Here is a 19,932-nt window from a genome sequence, read left to right as displayed (position 1 = left end):
GTCTAAATTGTCATTTTGTGATGAACAGACATATTTTGTATTCCTTTACAATGCTTACATTGGGCTCTTTCCTCCCCCCACCCCGATATCCCCTAGAGAAGACATGACCTTACCTCCCTCATAAGGGGGTAAATTTCAAATGGAATCATCCATTCAGGTAAACCCATTTCAAATTCATATTCCCTGTGAGGGAGATTACAGTCACGTCTACCTAAAGGGGGTGTATGGCTTCAAATGTTCATACACCTGTATCAGCCTTTTTTTCCTTTTTCTTATTTTTTTCAATCTTTATTATCCAGGGTAGCCATTCAGTATCTGGTACTGATGGGCTCTGAATACACTTTATGCACTAACTCAATTTTAACTCAATTTTAAAAGAAGCATTGATGCAATTATAATGTACATGATAATGATAACAATTACTGTGAATTACATGTATCACTCAGTATTTACAGCAAACATATGTGAGGCATTCATATGCTCAAAATGAATCACCACTCGTTTTTAAACCAGGATGACATATGGATTGTGTACAGATTTTAAATGAAACAGCTGACTTAGAATCCGTTGGACTGTTCTAAAATTGGCATTCTGTTGAGCGACCTCGCTAAAAAAAAATATCTGAACTCATGATCATAGATTATTTCTTTGCATGACTAGCAAAACATACAATTTGGGCTTATTTGAAACCCCCCTCCCCTTTCTTGTCCACAACATTAAAACTATTGCTCATGTGCTATCAGTAAAGTGCCTTCAGCCTTAAAATGGTTGGCAACCGTGATCCAACCTTACGGTTAATTTGTCACCAGATTTACATAACAAGTGAGAGGCTAAACCTCTAATGATATTAAAGTGACCATTACTAATGACCAGCAACCTGCCCACACTCCCATCCTGAGCTGGGTTGCTACGTTTTCTTTAAGGGGACATTTATATCGTATAATTGCTTTTGGAGGGAGAATTAATTCTGCCACCAGAAATCTACGACCAGAAAAGATTACTCATCTAGGTAGTACTCAAAACGATGGTTTTATTTTGTTTGAAATCTACACCAGGCACAAAAAGAAACTCGTCAGTTATATTCATCCTTGCTGTTCAATAACTTGATAATTTTGGATTATTCTGAAATATATATTTTGTTAATTGGACTTTTCTTTCTCATTTGACACCCTGTTCGTGAAAAACGAACAAGAATTGACCAAGATATGCGCCTCCAATGCCTCAAACCCCAAAATCAAAAGTTGCATTTTCAACGATTTTCAATGGGAACGTATCGTTGTATTGCACACAAACACCACTGGTCAATCAATAAAGCACACAGTGTACAGGCACAATTGAGTCGTTAAAATTGCAACTTTTCATTTTGGGGTTTGAGAGTTTGGAGGCGCTTATCTTGGTCAATTCTTGCTCAATGTTCACGAACAGGGTGTCATATGAGATAGAAAAGTCCAATTAACAAAATGTATATTTCAGAATAATCCAAAATTATCAAGTTATTGAACAGCAAGGATGAATATAACTGACGAGTTTCTTTTTGTGCCTGGTGTATGTAAAATGGACTGGGACTGAGGAAATTAGGGCAGAAATACTACCAAATGCAATTTGCCTGTTGTTTTTTTTTGTGGGGGGAAGGGGGCAAATTTGTTATTTAGATTGCTGATAAAGGTAATGCCAAAAGATCTTTTTATATATTGAAAAGCCAGCTTGATTTCTCAACATTTATGTATCTAAAAACCCATAGGTTTTGTCTCTTTTTTATATCAAAATTTAAAATGTTCTTTTACCTAAAACAATATTTAAAATTGTGTACACATAGCAAAACACGATTGTTTGTCCACTATCAACATGTTTTATGTGTTTAGTCCCGTAATTTTTCCACACGCCCACATGTCATTTATTTTATTTCGAGCTTGTACAGTGCAAATGAGCAGTATAATTTAAAAGCACATTAATAAACAAATTAACTGCCTACACAGCCAGTTTATGAATCCCATACCCACACTTGCAGGGCATATTAAACAGACAAGCTTTTGGTTCGTTGGAGCATACCATTGTCACTGCCGATAATCTGTTGAAATAGTGCTGACCTTTTCTGGTGCAAAGGTAGTGAGTCACATATATGGAAACTCCCTGTGTTTATATGTGTTTATACTGGTACAGATCGTGTATATTTTTGCACAAGTCTGTGCACGGAGTTACTACCCTACCTCCAGACTATCTGTGTGGGGGGGGTGTGTGTGTGTGTGTGGGGGGGGTTGAGTGGGGTGCGTTTATATGGCCCACCAAATGAGGATAAACACAGGAAGCATACAGAACAAACATGGACACACAACAACTGAGAACTGAGGTCCTTGATGAAATAACTATCAGAAGATCGCAAATATACAGCAGGTCCACGCTTGAGGGGTATAAGTAGGGTCGCTGTTGGATAGTACAGCTCCCGTGTTTCGGGTTAAAGGTCAACTGAATGGCAATTAAAAAACAAATGTGTGTGTCCTCAGTTATATATCAGTGCTTACCACTTTTGCTGGGCCCCGTGGCAGACCTTGCTTGTTGGTCTCTAGTTGAATTTGAAATTTCAAAATGTTCTAAATACATGTAGATCCATTCAGATATTGGCAATAACAAAGCTTAGGATTGGATTGGATTGACATGGAGCACAAGCAGGACTTGGCAGTCTGTTGATAGCATGCCTTCAAAATTACGGTACTTTTGCTTGAAAAACTATCGCAATTACACAATTTTACAACAGGCAAGTGTCAGTACCAATATCCTTTATTGGGGAAATCGGCAACTTTTGTGACACATGACATGACAGAACAGGCCAATAATTGACACTCAGGGATATAAATGACTGTATAGTGTATACAATGTGAAAATTAACCGGCATAAAAATTATGCGTATAGTGCACATGAACATGAATATTTTAAGTGCAAGTTGACGCATTACCTCATACTGAAACATGCCTGAATCATTGCGATAAGGGGTAAAGAGTCATCAGGCATCTCATGTAGGGCAAATCAGCAACCTAATTCAACTTGTGCACTATGACACCAACCTAATTTGTTACTCATTACCCCTGTCAGAATCATTCAATGCTGAAACACTAATTATGCACACCCTCATCTCTCTGGGGCAAAGTCTCAATGCACTTAACATGTCCTGTACAGGCATATCTTCATCTCCCAAGGGCAAAGTCTCACTTTTTACTATCACATCCTGTGAATGTTAAAGTGTAAACATGAATATTCGATCTGCTGAAACCAGGAGTATTTCTAAAAGTTTGTGACCATTTTTCAAGTCACAGAAAACAAAACATGCTTTCCAAAACAAAAGAGGATCATATGAGAAAGGTTTTTAACACAAGTCAACACATACATAAATGTCAGCCAGTGAAAAAATTTCACTGACTATCCAGGATTTGAACCTGGGACCTTCGGATCACCGGACCGATGCTCTACCAAGAGGACCATATTATCCATTTGAGAATTTTTTTTAATTTTTAGCATTTAGTCCAGTTAGTTCAATCAGTAAGATCCCTTGACTCTGGTGTGCGAGGGCACAAGTTCGAGTCCCACCAGTTTCAAACTATGTTCTTGTGGAAAAATTGAACTAGCTTTAAATGTACAAGAACTTACTGGTAATTGTCCTGGTCTGTACAAAACCCAATGCACCAAATTGAGCGCATTTTGGCAAAACACCCAATTAGGGCAAATTTGGGTGATTTTTGGATGCTTTTGGTATACGGATGGGTAGCAAAAACAGCAAAAAGAAGGTATAGAGAAAGTCAGCATCCGAAAGTGGCATATCCCAGTACAAAATGTTTTGAAGACCCCCGATTCAATCATAAATAGAATTCATTATTGAACAGACTTTAACTTACAATTCAGATTGGCTACTCTTTTGGCCAATGAACAGAAAGGTTTCATACAACACATTGAAGGCTCAGTGCAACAAAGACTCATCTCCATTAGCTCTCCTCGGTAATGTTATTCATAAACAAGAAGATTGCAAATTTATATAAGCCTACAACATTACCCATGGGAGCTAATGAAGATGTGCTCTTTTTTGCACTGAGCTCTCCTTCGAACTCTGATTACATCGGAAAGGACTGGTCTGCAAAATGTAAAATAAAACCAAATCCAATTCAAATTACATCTCTACTTGCCAGACGTGCAAATCTTGTTTGTCACTATCCCAGTGTCACAACCAGCATAATCTTACCTACCTCAAAATATTCAGAAACGACAGGAAGGAGACGAAGGCTGTACACTGTCTCTAAATGGTTAGTAATGGTAGGGCAGTGGCCACAAGATTTTCAAAGACATTCCAGTAATACAACAATGAAATTCAATCTTTGAAAATCAAAATTCTATTTTGAGCAAATTTTTTTTTCCTGTGACACTGATGCAAGGAAAAGATCTTGTTTTTTCAATACTGCATGGATGGTACTGACAAATTTGGTACACCCTATATGCTCAACCCTACAACTACACTGTATCCACTTATTACTTCTGATTTTGATGGTGAAATCAGGGACATAGTGAGAGGGAGGTTAGAGGCTCTGCAAATTAAATTTGGGTGAAATTGTGATGGAAAAAATTGAAATTTATGTTTAAAAAAACATTTATCGTACCTAAATGCAGTAAAAACAGGCACTACATTGTACATGAAGAATTGAACAACTCTACTAGTGTAAAGCGATCTATATCATTCAACTATTTACTATTACTAGTGTATTGGGCTATTCCAGTTGAAATCCATACACCCCTTACGGAGGACACGTGGCCTTAATCTCCCATGTAGGGGGTGTAGATTTCAAATGGCATCACCCATGAAGGTAACCCCATTTGAAATTCACACTCTGTGTGGGAAATTAAAGGCCATGTCTTCCATAGGTGTATGGATTTCAACTGGAATAGCCGAATGAATGCACTGGTCTGCTAATATGTAAAGTAAACCAATTAATTCAATTACCTCCCAAATTATAAAGAATCATATCGCTGACACACGATTCACCTTGTTTTCTTTATTACATCATTTGAACTCTAATACTGTTACAATGCAAATTTTTGCAGCACATTTATTTTTGCACTTTTTGTGCTCAACTGCTCAGTGCTCATATAGGGCCTAAAAGTAATACCATAAAATTAAAACCATGCAAATACTTAAAATGCATTTTTATTTTCCAAGTACAAAAACTTTAAAAAATTGAGAATTTAAGAAAAAGCGAAGTAGGCTTATCTGAAGTTTAAAACAGCGGTAAAGAACAAAAAATTACACATGAAAATTAACCACTTTTTCAGTAACGTTAATTAGCCTTCGATTAAGTCTGAATCACAAACACACTCCCACTCACTCATGTACAAGACTACATGTACCTGTACATCACAGTACAATGTACATGCAGGCGACATACATGTACATGTGTATTAATTTGCACCAATAATAATAGAGTACATGTACTGCGTGCATTTCATGATTTGTAAATTTTATTTGGTAACCATGGCAACTGTCCACATGGATTATGTTCATGCTTGTTCCCTAAATTCAATACCAATAGGCTATATACCCCATTCTATACTGTAAACACACAATAGTAGAATGCACGCCTTTATGTCTCAAAATAACACTCTTTTATTTTTCTTCAGGACATAACATCACTCACTATTAAACTTTTATTCAGTTCAGTCTAAAATAAATAGTGAGAATACATTTTGACAAATTGATTCAATACATACATCATACATGTATGTATGCGATTCTGTATTACTATGGAGATGATCAAATAACAACTGGAACTGCAATCCCAGGCTTCAATCATAATGCACAACTTACTGTATGTAATTTCAGGAACATAATAAGTAGCACAAACAAATCAAACAGGACCTACATTGTTTTGCGTTTGGTCTGTGTTGCACTTGCTCCTAGAGACATTAATATCACATTGAGCTTGGTTTGAGTTCCTTTCGTTTACCCTCAACAACAATGTATTTACATTTTGAAGTGCTGAATTAAGTTCACAGAAGAATATGGAGAGAAAAGGCAAATACATGTACATCAGTCTCCATGATTTTTTTTATTCAGCGATGTTCCTTGCATACATGTATTCATGAAGGCCCATTGTTCTATTGCCTGTCTATTGCAAATCATGCACAGCACTGCATACATTTACATTGTACGTAAAAAGTATCACTAACCCCAAGCATTGAAAAAATAGGTTCCGGTACTGTGAGAATAAGCATAGAGGAGTGATTGGCCATAAACAACGGTGCACATTCATTGCTTTTTGCCTAAATCACTGGCCAAATCACCAACAATTAGCCCAATTTCATCTTATATTTTAGTGAATAATTTTGTGCAATAAACAATACAAGCTATCTGAACCTTGTGATAGTAAGTTGTGACATATAGCTTTTGTTGTTGTTGCTCCCAGAGGCCTCAGACCTTTTTGTGTGTGTGGGGGGGGGGGGGGGGTGGGGGTGGGGGAGGGTCCTTAGCTACATGTATGGTCAGTCCGGAATTACTAACCAAAAGATTATTTTTCTGTGCTTTCCATGGGACAGGAATATACTGAAAGTCACCTACTTGTTTCTAAACACCGAGTTGGACAGCAAACAGTCAAAAGTTGAGTTGCATGGAAAATCTTCAAAAGTTGCCCAAAATTGAGGGTTTGTGATACATAGCTTCATCCTCCAACTTATTCCAAAAAACTTGAAATTTTAAACCATCCGAAACCTAGAACTACATCATGAATGTGTAGTTGCGTACAAGCTTTCTTGCAGATTTGGTCCTTTGACAACTATTGTCCAATAGTGTTTTTGTATATAATTATGCGTAACATGAAAATTGATATCTGAATTTAAAACCAACATATATTGTGGATAATGGATATCTAAAAATCAGGAAATCCCATTAAATCCTGATTGTCTCTTGAATACATTACATAACACGAACTCAAAAAACTATGTATCATCTTATAAGGTACCTAACCAACAGAGTTTGAACTGCTTCACAATCTCATTTCATGGGAAATTAAGTCTCTATCAATGCTCTTTACAAATGTATCATTGTTCCGCATTGATTGCTCTTCTGACATAAAATACTCTTTCAAGACAGGCCTACATCAATGGTTTTGTTGATTATTGAACACAAGCTTGCTATTCCCAATCCTCTCAGAACATATATTGAACTTTGAATAAATATAATATGAGTGTACAATTGTATGCACATGACAAACAAGCGAGTGCAAAACATTATCTGTAAGTACCACAATATTTGTACAATTCATCTCCAAATCACAATACATAAATAATTGAACAGGGCAAGACCACTCCTGTGAATCTTTCATATACCCAATACTTGTTTCTTGAGCTGCATTGGGAGGTGTGGTTCTTAGGTAATGAGTGGTTTTCAGAGGTTATTGTAAAAGGGGTCTAGTAGGGCTAACCGTACAGTATTTCAGGGTGTCAACTGTCAAGCTAATATTGTCTATCTCCATGGACCAAAATAAACAATGGATGATCAAGGGGAAATTAAAATTTGCCCCCAAATTTCACAAAATAGCTCCCAAAGTCTGTCTCGTAAGTTGAGAGTCACGCCACGTTGGATTTCACAGTGGCAGATTCAAATTGCATGCAAACCTATTCTTGTGAGGTATACACACGCGTAGAAGGGCGATTTGTACGTACGCTGATGACGCAACTGTGTAAACACACCGATTCAAAATCCATCATGGTGCGACTTTCAATTTGAGGCAAGACACACTATAGAATCTAGACAAATAGACTCTAGATGGCAAAAAGTGAGCGATACTTCTTGTAGATTCTATTCAAAGTAACACCCGTAGTCATAGTCAAAAAAACGCATTTGAACACTAGAATACTGTGGGTTCTCACAGGTATATTGTGTACAATGAGGATTATGGATGTGTATGTTCATGCGAAAAAAGTTCCCTTTATATGAATGTACAAAGCCAGCTCGTTCACTGCAACAGAGCATATCATTATCTTGTAGCTCTATGCGGAGGAAGAACATTACATTACCATCATGATCTAAAAATAACATCAGTCTCATATTCAACAGTTTAAATCTTTAACATCTGCCAATTTGTTGAATCTTATATCAAGTACAGTACTCCAACCCTAAATTTTAAGCTCAGGATACCATGCAGGGGTGCTTATTTCTTCTTTTTTTAATCACATTTTAATGTCAAACTAATAATTTCCATGCAAGCTACATAGTGTAGCTATTCAGTATTAATTGTAGAAATATGAACAGTACAAAACACATGTCATGGCCAATCACAGAGGAGAGGATAGACATTATTCTCTGACATTGTACAATGGGCCGATGAACCTCACTGTTCATCAGATCTCTTTTATCAAAGTCCACACCATAAATCACTGGGGCACTTTCATGCAATCCGGAAAGGCACTCATATGGAATACAGTACACATTGTGAAATGGTCTGTTGAATCATTCAGTCATTCAATGGCTCCAACTTTTCCTATTAATTTGATATGATATATTTCATTAAGTTTGGGTATTCCAAGGCCAAGCTCTCCCTTTTAAAGGGATTTTTATTTCCTGTCCATTCATGATCCCTGCATTCTCTCAAGGCTACAACTTCGCCCAAATCAATTTTGTCACAATGATTCTCCCAAAATGGACTTCTAAAGAATCAAAATTGATTTTCCAAAAAAATCATGCACATTCAACACACAGCAAGATATATACATTCTGTTAGGGATGTGTTATTCTGTTTACTTTCTCTAATGTTTAACGCATCAGTGATGCATGTGTTTAACATATTAACACGCATCAATGTTGAGTTGTGTACGTGTCTACCGCAATTGCAAAACGTTTAACAGATCATGTGTGCGTTTAACGGTACATGCATTTTTTTCGTTCCCATCCCCACATGCTGTGTGTTTCTACTGGGGACGGTTAGCAGGTAACCCAGTTTAAGGGTTACCGGTTCACATGCTCAGTATAAACAGATCTAGATCGATTCAGGGTGATGCAGTGTGGACACCCAGCAACCATGGTCCACCTCATTGGGTAGAGGTAGACCTTGCGGTTTGACACCTGGAATTTCTGCCTGTAGAAACACAACAGTTAATGGTTGCTGGGTGCTGTACCTCATTTATACATGTGCATTTTATATATCCCATTGTAATTTGTATTCCAACAGCAGCCTAAAGCCAGGAAAACATTTTCACTACTCCCAGTTTACACCACCCTTATTTCAAGCATCAGTAGAAACATGCTGGTTGTTGGTGAATCGGACTGTGCATTACCGGGAAATACTGGTAAAAATAAAGAGTGCCCAGTATAAACATACAACTCTAGATAAGATTTGAAGAATAAATTCTAATTCCATCAAAGCGTGAGCCTCTGTACGCAATGCATGAACAATGTATATTTTGTAATGCCAAGCTAATCCTTATGTTGCTGAAACAAAGTTAAAATCCTAGAATCACACATTCTTTTCACTACAAAATCGCTCCTGAAGCCAATCACTCAATAGGAAGGAATTTGAATATAAATTAAATTTGTAAAACATCAACATATATTCTGACTATAAAGTTTATCAAAGGTAATTTATGCAATTGCAGCACATGATCCTTATTTTTTTTGCTATCTACTGAAGATAGGCAATACTCATGTAGTTTATGGTGATCCCTTCAAGTCCATGTAATATTATTTATTGCTATCTACTGAAGATAGGCGAATGTTCTTAAAGAGTAAACTTTTTTTTTCATGAAGATGCGCTGAATAGACTTTTTGTGATTTATGGCAATATAAATTGAACATTCAATGAAAAACAGACAAAACATGAAACAGCCGAGGAAGCCAGATCATGACGTAGTCGTAGACACACACACAGACACAACTTAACAAGCTAGCGTTTCCAACCACATTAAATAACAACTTCATTAAAATATCAACTTGCAAAAACCTGCCTCTATCAACCATAATGTGGCTCATACTACAAGTGGCATTTGTCATTCTTCCGCCCACCAGCATATCATAGTTTTCTAACAGCTTGGTTGGTTACCGTTTGATTTTGATTTAAATTTATGCATGGAATGAATGATGTCATACGTCAAGCACAAGAACAAACTGTCTATTTTCACACATGAACATGAATGAGCCACTTGTTTTTGACATGTCTAGTATTTTTAGACTTGAACAAGAATATGTCTCCCATACATGATTACACATGTGTATTTCATATTGTCGGGTTGAGTCAAATTTTTAATACCGACTTTTAAATGGCCAACACTGCCCTTCCTTTTATCAATTCTAAATCTAATAAATTCTTGATCAAGGGAAAATTTTAAAATTCTTGTTCAGGATTCAGAATATTTACATTCTTATATTCAATTCAATATTTTATAAAATGGCCAAACAAACCAACTTCGTCATACATGTTATTGACTACAACAAGACCTGTATGATAGTCAAAACCTGTGTGCAGTTTATTAACATGACTAGCCTTTCATTTTCATAATTGGCATTTAACAAACAGCCAACACTTGGCATGATACTCTGTGATGCTATTACTATCGGTTTATACAGGTAGTCTGACCACAGACACGTACTGTATCATCTACTAATTTAGTAAGGCCAAAAAAAAAAAAAAGATTGTTTGCTTGTCCTCCACCGACTGACCTTACTGTACAAATGAATACCAACCCTAATTTTGGATTTAAAAAATTCTTTCAAAAATTTTTGATATCCTTTCTACACACTTCTAAACTGTTTTAAAAACATGAATGAAGTAGTATAGGCCTACAGTAGAAAAATATCCTGATTCACAACTATTTGGCCTATTCATTAAGCTAATTAAAGGCATACAGTCATGTTTTGGCTATGACCTTAAATTTTTTTTTTAATCCAGCCCGACCGACCCAATTCTGATAAATTTGTGGAGGACAAGCAAACAATCTTTTTTTTGGCCTAAGCTTACAGAATTTTCCTGCATGGCCCGATTTTCGGAAACATGTCCATTTCAAACATCGGATAAATTTGGGGATGTTAATTAAAAAAATAATATTATCCATCATATGATACCAAAATCTCATCAACAATGCGGTAAATTGAGGTAGGGATGAGGCTGTCAATCTGGCCAACAACCTTACACTTCGCACAATATCTTTAATCTATTTTTTATTATTAATGTAAACGAGGCGTTTCGCAATCAACCTCATTCAAAATTCCCTTCATCCAATATTTTAAGGTGACAAGAAATAAAAACCAATCTAAAGATTTTCACAAGCATAAAAACACCTAACCTACCAAACCCCTAAATAACAGTGACCATGAGCAACAAAAATGACATCATCATTGCCATCATTAAAAGTTAATCAAGTATCAAATATGTATATATTCCACTGCCAAATCTCATTACCATTTACAACAAATGAAAACATCAAGGATGCTTTCACAAATATGGGATAAAAATCCATCAGCATAAATAAATTCCATCTCTCCTGGAATAAAGCTCTACACATACATGTATCAGTGCATGTACCAGTACTGATTTGAGTATAGTCCCACCCCGCTTTTGGGTGAACATTTTTCAAAATTGGGGGTGGGACTATACTCAAATAAAAAAAAAAAAAAAAAAAAAAAAATTCAAGATATTTTGTATTTTTAATATGAAAATTGATAATTTGTATTCATGTCATAGTCTATTAATGATTTCAAAATGCATTGAATTTGAATGCATTTTGAAATCATGAATAGATTATGACATGAATACCAAGTATCAATTTTCATATTAAAAATACAAAACATCTTGAATTTTTTTTTTTTTTTTTTTTTTTTAAATTTTTTTTTATTTTTTTTTTTTTTTTAGGTTAACCATGATCCTAGCATTTAGGTCTAGGTCCTGGGACACTCCAAAGCTGAAAAATAAATAACTTACAAAAAAAAATTATTATTATTATTATTTTTTTTTTTTAATTTCTGAAATTTTTCGAAAAGTTGGGGGTGGGACTTTACTCGAAGGTGGGACTATACTCGCGTCAGTACGGTATGTAAGCATGTTTAATGAACACACAAAAATGTACATTGTACATGCGAGGAAAAACAAAATAATATTTGAAGTAAAAAGTATTTAATTAAATGTCATTTTTAATACTTGGAGTTTTCCTCAGTTAAACATTTTGTAGCCAGTTTATCGACCTCTTGTATAAACAAGTGTGCAAATGTATACAGTTTCAAATGACAGCTACAACTATTGAGATTATCATGTTACCTTTCATTACTTAGAGTTAGGGAACATGTGATATTATTTGGTATTATTTTCTTCAAATACATCATCGGGGATTGCTTCCTTTTCCTTGTTCAATCATGTTTATTCAATATCTGACATAAAAATCACATTACTAAAATCACAGTACTTCCCATTAAATCTACTTAGCTAGTTTTATGTTATCAAATGTTGCAGTTAATATTGTAATAATAATATTGTATTTATTATAATTTATATACTGTATTCTCTTTAATAAACAGCCCTCTCTAATAGATATACCCAAATATTTTTTAAGTAAAAGTGACCGAGACGAAATGCAGAAATTGTAATGCCAGGTAAGCTTAAAACTGGTGGACCAGTGGTGGACCTGGAAGTAATTTGTGATAAAAATACAACCTAAACAGGAAGTACACCACAAGGGACCTGTATTTCCCTGACAACTTACATTTACACAATTTTTTTCATCCAAACTTCACTTCTAATAAACAACCTCCTTTCGAGAATGTTCCCCGGGTTTATTAGAGAAAATACGGTATTTAATTACAATTTAAAAAGAGTAGAAAGTCATTGTTTAATTAACAGTTAAGGTTGGAATTCAAGAGAAATTATAACTTGAGACTACATGTAATTGTAAGGCAAGCATTGGATTTGAATTTGGAAGTAGATAATGATAGAGTGTTACAACCAAAAGTTATTAACATTGTATCAGTACATACCAATCCCAGATTGTGTTCACTTTTCAATACATTCAAGTGGATTATTGTTTTCATATTTACACAAATTTGCACTCATAATATTAACTAATAATGTGCACACACATACAAAGACAAATGCCACACATACATGCCCCCCCCCACTCACATGTTCAATGGATACATTGCAAATGAACAGAAAGTGCACACACTCACATGCCTTGCATACATATAATTCTCAGGACCTCAAAAATGATAGAAAAACACAAATGTCCTCTGTTTGTTGATGTGTACAAGTCCCCACAAAATCGGTAATATATTAATAAAAATAGTCCTCAAAGGTCTTTCGTTATTTGTCATTGAAAATGACATTTTTCCAGAGGGGGTATAATTTACACGTAGGACATGCCCTTTCTGACCTGTTAAAAAAAAGGATCATCCAAAGACCTGTTTTTACGTCCTCTTGACTGCTCAAGGTCCTGCATATGGGTTTGATGAAGTCCTTGCAATTGGATAGCCATGCAACTCACTCCCCCCCCCCCCCACACACACACATTCCAGCACACTTCTTACCTTTTGAAGACTACTAGGGTTTAATTGTGTCTTGTCAATTATTTTGATTGCAACCTGGAAAGAAATGAAATGGAGAAAAATAAATTAACTGCATTAATCATGGGTTTTCATATAAAATCATACATGTACAGAACATAAATTTCAAATTATTTTTAAGACTCCTAAACATGCCATTCCAGAACCTCATTTCTATTTCCCTTCCCCAATTCCCCATGTCCCTCTCGAACACTCATCCCATCCCAATCAACACTCCGCAACCTCTTTTACAATTACAATATACCCTGGCTTGCAAACTTACCCATCATGATTGGAGGCATTTTTAATAACTGCTTTGCCTGTATCACATTCCAACATTTACACACACAGTTTATTAATACACATATTGCTGCACCAGGGTTCACCCGATAACAATTTGAAATTGGACTGTTTTAGTTTTTACATTTTCTACGATGCAAGTTGGAAATCTAAATGTAACATACAAGGACAGGAGTAGGTATATTAGGCAATTCTTGGTCAAGGAAGGAACACTCGGCACACTTGCAGCTCTGCGATAAACGGATGTGTGTATAATGCGGTTCACAAGATTGCATACACAAGGTTGTGTACATGCTTAGTACATGTAGGCTAAATGGATGTATCAGGTACATTCGAGCTTGGCCAAGAATGGCCTAATTTAGTACAAATTGCAATAAAATAAATCAAAATATATATCTGTAATTTCTAGAAAAATAACGTTAATATTGTTTTTTAAACAAAAAGAGCTGGAAAAATGGCAAGCTCATTTTGTTTATTTGTCAGAAATTACTCCATTATAAATATGGGATACACATGTTATTTAACTGTGGAGAGCTGAATCAATAAAAAGTGCAATGAATCCATTGTGTATTGTACACTGGACTCACTGCTGCCTGATCATACGTCATCAAAGACCTACATACAGTATGCACAATTTCAATTAATACTAGAATTCGGTCCATGAGGGACATTGTCATCCTCTTTGCCTGAGCATGGTGGTAAAAGTGCATTAACAACACATACCATAGTTTCATTTCAAAAATCTGGTGCACGTTACCACAATTCACCACATTTTTGTTCACACCATATATCATGTGCATTAAATTTTACTGGGGTAATGAGAAACATACATATGAGCTTTCTTCCGATTCCAAAATCTTGGGGATGAAGCTGTTGATCGGGTCACACCCGCTTAAACATTTCTGTAATTTAACGTTTTGGTGTTTTATTGGAAGGTTCCCTATCTGCTATTCATGTGAGTCATTGTTTAATAAATTTGGTTGTGTTGATAGTGATGTTTACCTAGCCTGATACTGTGCACAAACAAAACAAACAATAATGTCATAATTTTGATAAGCACAATATATTCAGCTTCAATCATGTTTCAACCGAACCACAAGTCATTGTTAAATTCCCCTGTATGTACAATGTACATGTAGGCCCCCCCCAAAAAAAAATCCAGATCAGAATGTGCCATTTTGTAATTTTGTAATTGAAAGTCTGAAATCTTGATAAATTTTTAAAATACATGTATGATGCTACTATTTATTCACCTATCACCTTGGGATAAGTCATTTGGATTCAAGCAACAGTAGGCCCTAATTTACTAGAATTAGATTCTCTGCATTTACTTTGTATGTAATCTATAGAGAATCAATATAGATTCACACAAATCAGTTCGGAAGAATCTCCACAAGGATTCTCAACAAATCTCTAGGCCTATAAATACAAGTTCCCTGCAAGTACATGTAGCATGTACAATGGTTCTAAAAAGCAAGTATCAAAATAATCAAAGGTTTAGTTAGTGGCAGCCCTCGAATTAATGATCTGAAGGGGCATGGCAACTTTTTTAGGGCAAGTTGATAATTGCCTTGGATTTTCACTGAAAAGGCAAGGCAGCATGGCAGTTTGTAATATTTCAAGAGGGCAGCATGGCAACTGTTGAACATTTGAGAAGGGCACCAAGGCAATTTCTCAAAAGTGAAGAAAACACACACAAACATAGATAGATGATTTTATAATGAAGGGGCAGGGCTGGGGCACCGACGGCAACTTCATCAGAGGGCACGGCAAGTGACTGCCTTGGGTAAAGGACATATTTTGAGGGCATTACGGCAGTGGGGATGGGCACCCACGGCAAAATGCCATGGGTGCCATGGGTTAATTCGAGGGCTGGTTAGTGGAAGAAAGCTGTATCTCCAATAGCTGCCTTGTAGACATAAATCAGACAATTTTACATTCTATATTGTACTACATGTAGTTCAAAAAAAGCTGACATGTGGCAGCAGTTGCAGATAGGACCTTCTGGCACCAACTCCTCAATGAGTTGGTTCACTCATTCTCACCAGGGGTAGCGCTAGGTTGCTTTTTGGGGTCCCAGACCCACTTAAAATAGAGTTTGGACCCCCTGTTTTTAAATTTTCTGCAAGTTCAGGGGTCCCTACAGACCCCCAGTTTTTTTCAATGTAGCGCTATTGCAGACATACTATTTCTAAATGCTGCATTTGTGCAACTCGGACTCACCAAACTCTACTCCGGACCCCCTACTTTTTAATTTTATGCAAGTTCGGGGTCCCTGCGGACTCAGGAGTGTTGAGTTCTAGCGCTACCCCTGATTCTGACACCAACTCCTCAATGAGTTGGTTCACTCATTCTCACCAGGGGAAGCGCTAGGTTGCTTTTTGGGGTCCCAGACCCACTTAAAATAGAGTTCGGACCCCCTGTTTTTAAATTTTCTGCAAGTTCAAGGGTCCCTACAGACCCCCAGTTTTTTTCAATCTAGTGCTATTGCAGACATACTATTTATGCTGCATTTGTGCAACTCTGACTCACCAAACTCTACTCCGGACCCCCTACTTTTTAATTTTATGCAAGTTCGGGGGTCCCTGCGGACATTGGAGTGTTTAGTTCTAGCGCTACCCCTGATTCTCACCATAGATTTTAAATATGGTATATAAAATCTATGTTCTCACCTAATATAGTGAACCCTTCACATTTTGGTTCTTAAAATAACCACTCACTGTATGGATGACCCTTTCTGTGTGGCCTGCTCTACATTTCTATCCTATTCATTCTGATAATAATAATGAGGATCTATCATTAATTCTTTTGGCCTTTATCATGTGAAAAACCCATCAAACTCTTAATGAGACAGCGATGAGGGGTCATGCCAAGTTAAACTGCACAAAGAGAGTGGCTCTAACTGCTTAACAGTCTCTGCTCCATTTTCTGAAGTAATTGAACGAACAAGAACAAATACGGCTATGTACATGTATGTTGAGAGTGTGAAAACCTACATGTTCATCTGTGTATATTAGAATTCCGTGAACAATGAGGCAATGATAAGGAAATTCACCTTTTCGTTTATTTTAAGTAGTCTCTCGTAAATTCCTTGCTTCTTGCCATATTATTTCTTTATTTACCCCTAAAAAAGGTCACATATGAAAAATGTGGACTCTAGGAAGCTCCTTCCAGTTATTATATTAATTATTATTATAATTTGCAAACATGAAAATCTTGTGTGAATCCATTCACAAAGGTTTCATGCTCGAGGACATTATGCTTCTTGCAGTTTTCTTTACTTGAGTCTGTTATTATTATATTATTACTTTCATGTGCAGCGGGTAAAAACTAAAGCTTCAGGTAAGGTCATCATTCATAATAATATTCATAAGCATAATTTCCAGTCACCTTCCCATTTTATTTAATTTACCTCCACAAATTGCAAAATAAGCATAATTATATTGTTTTATCAATGCCACAATAATCTGGTTTTCAATTAATTAAGGCATGTAGCCAACAACCAATCATTAGGATAAAAATGGCTGCATATTTTTCTTGGAAGTGTATGCATTATCATCATCCCAACAAATATCGTAGCAATCTCAACCACAACATTTCTAAATCAACTAGAATCTCCTGCATGACAATCTTCTGTAACACCATTCTTGCACCCTAACATTTCTGTTCTCACTCTTGAATGATATCCTTGCAGGACACTCTTTGCCTGATATTCAAAGTGCCCCAGAGTCCGGAGGGACCCCCGAACTTGCAGAAAATCTGAAAGTAGGGGGTCCGTAGTAGAGTTTAGCGAGTCATCAGTTACACAAATGCAGCATAAATAGTATGTTTGTGGTATAGCGCTAGATTAAAAAGCTGGGGGTCTGCAGGAACTCCTGAACTCACAGAAAATTTAAAAATAGGAGGTCCCAACTGTATTTTGGTGAGTCCGGGACCCCAAAATGCAGCCTAGCGCTACCCTTGAGTCATCAAATAAAATGATGCCATATTTCAAGTTTGTACAACTACAGATTCAATGTCATGTGATGGACATTGTTTTGGCTTCTTGTCAATATCTAGTTAGCCAGTAATAACAGAAACCATCCACCAAGGACTACATGTAAATACCATCATCATTATTATCTCTCATTAACTACATGTACTAATAATAGAGAATTGCCAAATGCCCAAACATGGTTTATTACCTGACCTGACAAGACATTAGCCTTCATGCTGTCTGAACAACATACGTTCAAGTTCAGGTTCTCACACACATAATGATGTACAATGAATACAGACAATAATTGTGTTGGACAATGCTAACACTCCCTGATCAAAATACAAACACATATGTGACATGATCAAGGGGAATGAGTCTCATGTCGACCCTGGTCGAAAATGAGTTTTACATAAGTTTCTAAGGAGAACATTTAGAGCTTTCAGAAACTGAAAACCCCATGTTGATATGACTTTTCTTTGCAAAGTTATGTCAATTTGTTGATCGCTGAAAACAAAATAAAACAAAAGAATTTTAACACTTTCTTTGCCAATATCTCAAAATCAATATTAGCGACATCTGACTCATTTCCCTTGATCGTGTCAAAAATATGTGCACCCCCACACACCCCTACACGTTTTCACCGACAACCGTGGTTGTGTGTGTGGTTGTTAACATGAAACTGTGGACCCACACACACAGACATATCACATAATCCAAACATGGACTTCCACTGTGATATTTCACCGCTAACCGTGGACCTGGTATTACACTACGACAGAGGACCCTACCCAATAAGCAAAGTTGTGCTGTATAGCACCCTCTGTCGCTGTCTTACGACCGTGGACGACCACCTTTCGCAGTGTCTGGTTTTTCACTACATAAGCGTGGACTCAAAGCGCGGACTCAAAGCACCCCATGCATCACAAACATACCCAAGTATACATGTATATAACTCTAAAGACAATTAAAACCTACAACACATGTATTACCATGGTTCATTCCAGTTTGCACCCAGATATTATATATTACAGCAATCAGTGGACAAGTCCTAGAGACTACACAGACTAGTCACAAACAGGCAATGTCCCAGCATACCCTGTTAATGCGGTCCAATCTACCCACATATTAAAACGCGAAGACGCAAGACGACGCAGATCTCTATCTGCTGTGATTGGTACAAGTATCCTCAGTTACGCACAATTGAATGATCGGTCCTCATGAATACATGTGAAAATTCACAGCATACATACAAAGCAAGGGGACTTCGTCTGTTTGCGAATTAGAGAATGAACGATAAGAATTTGTGTTTTTACTATCCTCTACCGTGTGATAGACGACAGACAGGTCTAATATTTTGAGTAGAGGATGCCTGCACAGCCAGTATCCACTACGACAAAATATTAGACCTGCATGTTGTCTATCACATGGTATCCTATTGTTTATTCTCATTCTAAGTTATATTTTTCTAATAACTAAACCCCGTTTTATTTAAAAAATAGGGACGGCGTTCCCAGATAGGTCGTCCGAAGATATGGGTTGTGATGAACAGAGTAAATATTCATGTGGAACATTATGTTTGCATTTTTGTGCAACCCTTATATTTCATTTTCAGCCAATTTGACAAGATGACCTCAAATGACCTTTGACCTCTACCACCGCCATTACATGGAAGCTCATACATTTTGTATAATGCAGCTTTGACTCAAGTTTGGATGCAATCGGATGTGAACCGTTCGTGTGAGAACAGAATTTGTATTTTCAGCCTATTTCCTGCTCCATAAGTTCTGGACGAAATCTGTCATATACATTGTACGACTCATCACTCACCTCTTTTCCCGTGGGTATATGTTTAGCTAGTTTTACTTTGGCAAAATTTCCTTTGCCTATTGTTTTTATCAACCGATATCGTCCCACATGAGGTTGTTGTTCATCGGACGTTCTACTCCGACTCCTACTGGATGATGTATTTCCATGATTTGTATCTTCAACCTGTGTCAAAATAAAAAGATAATTTTTGTTTTAAATCACTAATAGACATGAGCACCTCAAGTTGACCAACACTTGGTTGAGACCCCACAGCATCCATTACATAAAATTACAGATA

General features: G+C 36.5%; 1 protein-coding gene across 10 annotated transcripts in view; it reads right to left on the bottom strand.

The window, feature by feature from the left end:
- The window catches only part of LOC140166813 (MAP/microtubule affinity-regulating kinase 3-like), a 120,674-nt gene that overhangs the window by 96,440 nt on the left and 4,302 nt on the right, over positions 1 to 19,932 (bottom strand). For all 10 annotated transcript variants that reach the window (XM_072190330.1, XM_072190382.1, XM_072190614.1 and 7 more), the window contains exons 3-4: positions 19,656 to 19,817; positions 13,535 to 13,588 (exon numbers count right to left, since the gene is read on the bottom strand). In XM_072190330.1, the coding sequence (XP_072046431.1) occupies positions 13,535 to 13,588; positions 19,656 to 19,817 (216 nt within the window). The remainder of the gene's footprint in view (positions 1 to 13,534; positions 13,589 to 19,655; positions 19,818 to 19,932) is intronic.

This window comes from Amphiura filiformis, chromosome 1 (assembly GCF_039555335.1).
Source record: "Amphiura filiformis chromosome 1, Afil_fr2py, whole genome shotgun sequence".
Taxonomy (NCBI): domain Eukaryota; kingdom Metazoa; phylum Echinodermata; class Ophiuroidea; order Amphilepidida; family Amphiuridae; genus Amphiura; species Amphiura filiformis.
Note: the sequence above shows the minus strand (reverse complement) of the source record. Positions and strands in the feature narration are given on the sequence as shown.